Source organism: Haematobia irritans, chromosome 5 (assembly GCF_050003625.1).
Source record: "Haematobia irritans isolate KBUSLIRL chromosome 5, ASM5000362v1, whole genome shotgun sequence".
NCBI classification, from domain to species: Eukaryota; Metazoa; Arthropoda; class Insecta; order Diptera; family Muscidae; genus Haematobia; species Haematobia irritans.
In genome coordinates, this window is record NC_134401.1 from 68,521,810 (window position 1) to 68,531,130 (window position 9,321).

Consider the following 9,321-nt stretch of genomic DNA (forward strand, 5'->3'; position numbering starts at 1 on the left):
GAGTGCTATCAGAAAGTACAAGAGTTATATTCCAAATTCATTTCGATTCGAGAAATTTTGATTCCAAAGTTAAATTTTAGAGATCTAAAATGGTCCACTGTGCTGGAATGGAAAAAAGATAGGTTAATGAAACTGGTACCACATATAGCTCTCGTCGAGAGCTATCGGAATATATACGCGTTGTATTCCGAATCAATTTCAGATTCAAGCAATTTTGAATGTAAAAATCTAAAGTGGCCCACTGTGCTGGACTACAAATGGATAGGTAACTGAAACTGGTACGACATATAGGTATTGTTGGGCGCTATTATAATGTACAATAGTTATATTCCGAATCCATTTCAGATTCGAGAAATTTTGACTCTAAATTAAATTTTAAAAATCTGAAATGGTCCACTGTGCTGGAATGGAAAAATATATTTCAATGAAACTGGTACCACATATAGCCTTCGTCGAGCTATCAGAATACATAAGCATTATATTCAAAGTCCATTTCAGATTCGATAAATTTTGATTCAAAAGTAAAATTTTATAAATATGAAACGGTCCACTGTGCTGGAATGGATAATGATAGGCTAATGAAACTGGTTCCACATATAGCCCTCGTCGATAGCTATTAGAATGTATAATCATTACATTCCAAGTCCATTTCAGATTCAAGAAATTTTGAAATTAAAGTTAAATTTAAATTTGAAAAATATAAAATGGCCCACTGTGTTGGACACGAAAAAGATAGGTCAATGAAACTTCTACCACATATAGCCCTTGTCGAGAGCTATAAGAATATATAGGCATTATATTCCGAATCCATTTCAGATTCGAGAACTTTTGAAATTAAAGTAAAAAAAATCTGAAATGGCCCACTGTGCTGGAATGGGGAAAGATAGGTCAATGAAACTGGTACCACATATAGCCCTCGTCAATGGACTGAATAGTCTAAGTCAGCCTGAATCTTAATCGGGCTGCCACTTTAACCTAGCCCTCGTCGAGAGGTATCAGAATATATAATTGCTATATTCTAAATTTATTTCGAAATATTGTCAAAATTAGAAATAAATTACGACATATTTTCCTTTTGAAATTTACCTCTGTAACTGTGTAGCAAATTGTGTTAAACCTCGCTGTTATTAATATAACATAACATACTTTACTCTGAGAGTCGCTCTCTTGATTCGACTCTCAACAGATGTTGTGAAAATAACATATCAGTGTCTCAATTACCGCATGTATTTTTGAAGTTAAATTTTAAAATAGAAAAATTCAATTTTTTCAAAATCGTTAAAAGATAGGCGAATGCAATTAACGTCAATAATATCTCTTATCTAGATCTATCAGAATATGTAAGCATTATATTCCGAATCCATTTCAGATTCGACAAATTTTGAATGTACATTTAAATTTTAAAAATCTCCAATGACCCACTGTGGTGGACACGAAAAAGATAGGTTAATGAAACTAGTACCATATATAACACTCGTCGAGAGCTATTAGAATATATAAGCATTATATTGCAAATCCATTTCATATTCAAGAAATTTTGAAATTAAAGTTAAATTTTAAAAATTTCAAATGGTCCACTGTGCTTGAATGGGGAAAGTTAGGTTAATGAAACTGGTAGCACATATAGCCCTCGTCGAGAGCTATCAGAATACATACGCGTTGTATTCCGAATCCATTTCAGATTCGAGAAATTTTGAATGTAAACAAAAATTAGGTATATTTTACTTTTGAAATTTTCCTCTGTTACTACTTAGCAAGATATGTTAAACCTCGCTGTTATAAAACCAAAACAGCATACTTTACTCTGAGAGTCGCTCTCTTGGTTTAGTTACAGATTCGACTCCCAAAAGATGTTTTGAAAATAACATAGCAGTGTCTCACAATTACCTCATGTATTTTTGAAGTTAAATTTTAAAACACAAAACTTAAATTTTTTCAAAATCGTTAAAAGATAGGCGAATGAAATTAACGACAATAATAGCTCTGGTCTAGGCCTATCAGAATATATAAGCATCATATTCCGAATCCATTTCATATTCAAGAAATTTTGAATGTAAAGTTAAATTTTAAAAATATGGTTTGGCCCATTGTGCTGAAATGGAGAAATATAGGTCAATGAAACTAGTACCACATATTGCCCTCGTCGAGAGCTATCAGAATATATAAGCATTATATTCCAAGTCCATTTCAGATTCGAGAAATTTTGACTCTAAAATTAAATTTTAAAAATCTGAAATGGCCCACTGTGCTGGAATGGAAAAAGATAGGTCAATGAAACTGGTACCACATATAGCCCTCGTCGAGAAGTATCAGAATATATAATTGCTATATTCTAAATTTATTTCGAAATATTGTCAAAATTAGAAATAAATTACGAAATATTTTCCTTTTGAAATTTACCTGTATGACTGCGTAGCAAAATGTGTTAAACCTAGCTGTTATTAATATAACATAACATACTTTACTCTGAGAGTCGCTCTCTTGATTCGACTCTCAACAGATGTTGTGAAAATAACATAGCAGTGTCTCAATTACCGCATGTATTTTTGAAGTTAAATTTTAAAATAGAAAAATTCAATTTTTTCAAAATCGTTAAAAGATAGGCGAATGAAATTAACGTCAACAATAGCTCTTATTTAGATCTATCAGAATATGTAAACATTATATTCCGAATCCATTTCAGATTCGAGAAATTTTGAATGTAAAGTTAAATTTTAAAAATCTCAAATGACCCACTGTGGTGGACACGAAAAAGATAGGTTAATGAAACTAGTACCATATAACCCTCGTCGAGAGCGATCTGAATATGTAAGCATTATATTCCGAATCCATTTCAGATTCGAGAAATTTTATTTAACGAATTTGAAAAAAATTGAATTTTTTGCTTTAAAATTTAAATTCAAAAATACATGAGGTAATTGTGAGACACTCCTATGTTATTTTCACAACATCTGTTAAGAGTCGAATCTGTAAACAAAGCAAGTGAGCGAGTCTCATAGTAAAGTATGTTATGTTATGTTTATAATAGCGACGGTTAACATATTTAGGTAAACAGTCACAGTGGCATATTTTAAAAGGAAAATACTATTATTATTAATTTTCGCAATATTTCAAAATAAATTTAGAATATAGCAATTATATATTTTGATAGTACTTGACAAGGGCTAAATGTGCTACCAGTTTCAGTTACCTATCTATTTGCAGTCCGGCACAGTGGGTCACTTTAAATTTTTATCATTTAATTGTACATTCAAAATTTCTCGAATCTGAAATGGATTCTGAATATAACGCTTATATATTATGATAGCTCCCGACGAGGACTATATGTGGTACCAGTTTTATGAACCTATCTTTTTCGTGTCCAGCACAGTGGGCCACTTAAATTTTTAAAATTTAACTATAATTTCATGCTTTCTCCAATCTGAAATTTATTCGGATTATAATGCTTATATGTTCTGATAGCTCTCGACGAGGGCTGTATGTGGAACCAGTTTTATTGACCTATCTTTCTCCATTTCAGCACAATGGGCCATACCATATTTATACCCTTCACCACTACTGCGGTACAGGGTATAATAAGTTTGTGCATTTGTATGTAACGCCAAGAAGGAAAAGTCTGAGACCCATCGTTTAGTATACCGATCGTCTTAGAATTAAATTCTGAGTCGATTTAACGATGTCTGTCTGTCTGTCTGTCTGTCTGTCTGTCCGTCTGTCTGTCTTTTGATGTATTTTTGTGTGCAAAGTACAGCTCGCAGTTTTAGTCCGATTGTCCTAAAATTTGGTATAGGGTCCTGTTTCGGCTCAAAGACGATCTCTATCGATTTTGGAAAAAATCGGTTCAGATTTAGATATAGCTGCCATATATATTTTTCACCGATCTGGTCATAATTGGCGTGTATATCAACCGATCTTCCTCAAATTCCGTACATCCGAATATTTTATGAGTCTCGAAAAACTTGCAAAATATCAGCCAAATCGGTTCAGATTTAGATATAGCTCCCATATATAGCTTTCGCCCGATTTACACTCATTTGCCCACAGAGGCCAATTTTTTTGCTCCGATTTAGTTGAAATTTTGCACAGGGAGTAGAATTAGCATTGTAGCTATGCGTGTCAAATTTGGTTGAAATCGGTTCAGATTTAGATATAGCTCCCATATATAGCTTTCGCCCGATTTACACTCAAATGACCACAGAGGCCAATTTTTTGCTCCGATGTAGTTGAAATTTTGCACAGGGAGTATAATTAGCATTGTAGCTATGCGTGCCAAATTTGGTTGAAATCGGTTCAGATTTAGATATAGCTCCCATATATATGTTTTTCTGATTTCGACAAAAATGGTCAAAATACCAACATTTTCCTTGTAAAATCACCACTGCTTAGTCGAAAACTTGTAAAAATGACTCTAATTTTCCTAAACTTCTAATGCATATATATCGAGCGATAAATCATAAATAATCTTTTGCGAAGTTTTCTTAAAATTGCTCAAGATTTAAATGTTTTCCATATTTTTTTTTTACTAACATTGTGTTCCACCCTAGTGCATTAGCCGACTTAAATTTTGATTCTATAGATTTTGTAGAAGTCTATCAAATTCTGTCCAGATCGAGTGATATTTAAATGTATGTATTTGGGACAAACCTTTATATATAGCCCCAACACATTTGACGGATGTGATATGGTATCGAAAATTTAGATCTACAAAGTGGTGCAGGGTATAATATAGTCGGCCCCGCCCGACTTTAGACTTTCCTTACTTGTTTTTAATTAAAATTACATTCAAATGTGCAATTTTTTACATAAAAGAGCTCTGTTAACCGTTAACATAGATCCGTTAAGCTGTTAAAATTGCTCTGTTAAAGTGTTGAAAATTAGTAGCCATATAGACACCAATTCAAACGCATCATAAATAATGAGGCTATAAAGGCAGGTTTAAATATTAGTTATTTAATGATATGCATAATTGTACTATTTTTGTTTTTTTTTTTTTCATAACAAACCTGCGTTTGGCACATCAATTTTATCAAAAACCTATTTAATGACAGCATTTTTAATATAGTGTTCTTTCTCAATTAAATTGTACCAATATACTATATCAGTTTGGTTACCCAGTCTAATATTGGTGTGCAGTATTTATGCAGTACTCTGAAGTCCATGTTAATCTAAACGAAATAACAACATATACATGTAGTAAGAATATTAAATTAACGTGAACGTTTAAATTTAGTTACTTACCAACTGTGCTCCTCGAAATTTTAAATGTAGCCCTAAACGAACACGATAACCATAGTGCTATATATGGTTATCGTGTTCGTCAAATATTTGACGTAACATATTCAGTACGTTAATTCCCATCGTCAGATCTGTCGATGCGGTAGGAATTTAGTTTCTCATTCAGAAAAGGTTTTCTATGACGGGTACTTCACCTAATTTTCCAGGATGAGAAGTCCCTTCACAGTGCCTCTCGATGCTTACTTCTTGCGGTATATACTTCTTGTTTACTACATTTTTTTTCAAAATCGCTAAACTTGCAGGCCGTTGGAGTTTATCTTGGAGCCGCAATGTATTTCCATAAATATATGAACGTTTGCAAGATGCTTTTTACAGGAAATTTTGTGTGAATGCGCTGTTACATATCGTACACCTGAATGTATCACTATTTTGGAAAAATGTTAAATGTTTGTAAACGCCACGAAAATTACTAAAATTTATCAAACTATATAGCACTCCGTTAAAACTTACAACAAATAAAATATCTCCAATTCGCAAAAGTATTAAAAGCTATTTTATCAACGTGCGATCACAATAAATGTCATTTCACAAATGAATTTATTTATTATTCAACAAATTTCACACGCAGCAGACATAACGGATTAGCATTGCTTTGCAACACAACAAGTATGTCCTATTTGAAGATTTTTGTAGTTTTGTTTTCTATTTTTAGAAATTTTAATTAAATCATCACTAAGAAAAGTTTATAATAATTAAAATATGTTGAAATAATGTAATTGGTAGAGTTTGTCAAATATGGGGGGCGGAAACATATAAATGAATAACATGTGATGAAAATTTTCTTCAATTTGATTACTGATGGTCAAAATGATGACCAAAAATTGATGTAAGTTTCTTCATTGAGTTGATGACGGTGTTTTTCAACTGAAAAAAGAAATCATCAAATTGAATACCGATTTCATAAAAACAATGTAATTTCTACATCAATTTGATGATTTTGTTTCATTAATTTGATGATGTACTTTTCTTTCAGTGTACAGGCTCTCCGTAAGGTTACTATTAAAATGAGAAATCATGAACGTCGTGCACGTATTAAAACGATCACATTGCACAACTGACGGAGTTGCCATAAGAACGTCTAACGATTATTTTAGCATTTTTCATGGCCAAAGAAGAAACGAAAGTCGTTCATGAAATCGTGAACGCCCGCGGACGAAACCGTGAACATTCCGTCGTGAACGCTTAAGTTTCATTTTGTTGCAGTCCGTTCACGATTATGGAACGTAATTTTTACTATTAGTGTATAATTGCTAATTATAATAAAGATTTTAGTAAATAAATTCCTTGAAAATAAGATTTAATTAAACTTCTTGGAGTCGGCGTCGAGGTAGATCATAAACCTGAAGTCGGAGTCGAACAAATACTGCTGGAAATGCTATAGCATAAGCAGCAAGCGTATACAACAGAGACGATAGCTATAACTGCCGTATATATGGTGATATATACTATAGAAAGGTTCATCGCTGCAAAGAGTTTTCAACAACGTTAGCATTGACACTTTTTAACCCGGGCTGTACTAGCGTGACCATATGGTCACACACATTAGACCGTCACTAAATCTTCTCGTGTTGATCGCTGATAAACATACCATTGACATTTCAATATTCGAAAAAAAATAATTACAGCACAATTCGGGTTAATTCAGTTTCGGGTCACCGGGTCTATAAAAGACTGGATAGCCTCTATGCTAGGTTAGGTTAGGTAGTAGACTATTCAGTCCATTGTGATACCACATTGGTGAACTTCTCTCTTATCACTGAGTTCTGCCCGATTCCATGTTAAGCTCAATGACAAGGGACCTCCTTTTTATAGCCGAGTCCGAACGGCGTTCCACATTGCAGTGAAACCACTTAGAGAAGCTTTAAAATCCTCAGAAATGTCACCCACATTACTGAGGTGGGATCATCCACCGCTGAAAAACTTTTTGGTGGTCGGTCGAAGCAGGAATCGAACCCAGGACCTTATGTATGCAAGGCGGGCATGCTAACCATTGCACCACGGTGGCTCCCATGCTAAGGAATAGTTAATAGATAAGCTGTGGATCACATGTACAGCCAATATTGAGCAGGGAACTCCACAGGGAGGTATACTATCTGCACTTCTATGGTAACCACCTACGGGATGACAAAGGGAAAGAGTCTTTAGAATGTCAAATGACTGTGCAAGACCAAGGACCTGGATGTGAATCCAGTATAACTAGAATTGCGAAATATTTTTTAAGTTTCATGATCATACCATTTTTCATTCGCCGATTTTATCCCTCCTTTCTAAAAACCATAATTTTGGAGCGACCGAGTTTTTTGGCATCCAATCAATAGGTGCTGCACATGGCGTATGGCGTTGTTATTTGTCAAAGTGGATATTTCTATGGATGCATCTGATAGATTAGCATCCCCAGCAAAAAAAGAGCTTCCAAAAAAAGTAGTTTAGATGCCCAATTTGTGAACCGGAAGTACTGCAAACTTGGACCATCTCCAACGAATTTTACATGTAATTGCCATAGGATGGAAGTACTCCATTTTTAGATCCTTTGCATTGCTTTAGAAGTTGTGCTTGGAAGTTCATTTGAATGAAGAAATTTAAAAAACTAAAAAACAAACATTTTTCAGGCTAGAAATAAATAATTGGAATGATAATAATAATGAATGATAAAAATAATAAATCGGAATATGGAAGAATTCCCATCAAATAGGAGACTGATTATGCCGAAATAGAAGGAAACGTTAATGTCAAATGAACGGCAACAAGGCCGACCCCATGGAGGCAGAACAGTGAACGGTGGTGTATGTAGGGTGTCTTTTGAAAATAATTAAATTTAATTTCCTGTGTCTGACCTATGTTGTAACCGCATAGAAAAATAATTAAAATCCCCGATTTTATGTAATTTCAATTTATATTTTAAAAAATAAAATTTGTATTTTTGTCTAATTTCAGAGTTGGACGTTCCATAACACCTCCTAATGCACTTGTCAGTCCGGCTACAAACTCCACGATGCCCACTGCTGCCGCGGTCGCTGCTGCTGCTGCAACAGCGAAAATTCAGGCTCTAGATGCCGTAGCTAGCAACGCTGTTCTCGGGTTGTCTGCGACAACCCCATCATTGGGTATATCCCCTCTTACAACTGCTAAAGTAAGCGCACTTCCCATGTCAGCAACTACAAATGCTTTTCATCTCCCAGCGACAACTGGACAAGCATTCATTACGGCAAGCATGTTTCAAAATCCAAATATAAATCCAAACTTGCTTTCTGCTACTGCTTCGACATTACAGTCAGTAACGACGCAACCTATGCATTCCGGGAACAATGCAATTATTGGAAACTCGGCAGGTGGGTTAAATGTACCGATAGTTGCAAAAATTGGTCCATTAGCCACAGATGGAATTACTGTAAGTGGACAAACTGCAGTAGTTAATGCCTTATTGGCAAGAAACGTTTTAACTGTCTCCAGTAACCCTGACACAGCTAAGCAAGTACACGAAAAACAGCAAGAAGAACTTCAGAAAAAATTGGTAGAAGAAGGCGAAACACAAACTTTACAGCAACAAGAAAACATGTCTATTAAAGGGCAAAGTGCTAGGCAGTTTGTAATGCAGAGATTGATGAGACCCCAAGAATCCCGAGTAATTATTTTGAGAAATATGGTTGGGCCAGAAGATGTAGATGAAACTCTTCAAGAAGAAATTCAAGAAGAATGTAGTAAATTTGGAACAGTCAGTCGGGTCATTATATTTAACGAAAAACAGACAGAAAATGAGGATGACGATGAAGCAGAAATAATTGTGAAAATATTTGTTGAATTTTCACTTGCGGCTGAAGCGGATCGCGGAAAGGATGCCCTACATGGAAGGTTTTTTGGAGGTCGCCGAGTTATTGCTGAATTGTATGATCAGTCCCTTTTTGATCATGGAGACTTGTCTGGTTAAATATCTTGGTATCTTATTATTAAAATCGGATACTTTATATCTGATATGTCATACAACAATGTCTATATTAAATAAAACTAAAGTGTAAATGGTAATAAAAA

The 9,321-nt window shown here is 34.3% G+C and overlaps 1 protein-coding gene across 2 annotated transcripts in view; it reads left to right on the plus strand.

Moving 5' to 3' along the window:
- hfp (Poly(U)-binding-splicing factor hfp) overlaps positions 1-9,321 on the plus strand; it is a 244,271-nt gene extending 234,950 nt beyond the window's left edge. For both annotated transcript variants that reach the window (XM_075309920.1, XM_075309921.1), the window contains one exon: positions 8,230-9,321. In XM_075309920.1, coding sequence (XP_075166035.1) covers positions 8,230-9,220 — 991 coding nt within the window. In that variant the 3' untranslated portion in view covers positions 9,221-9,321. The remainder of the gene's footprint in view (positions 1-8,229) is intronic.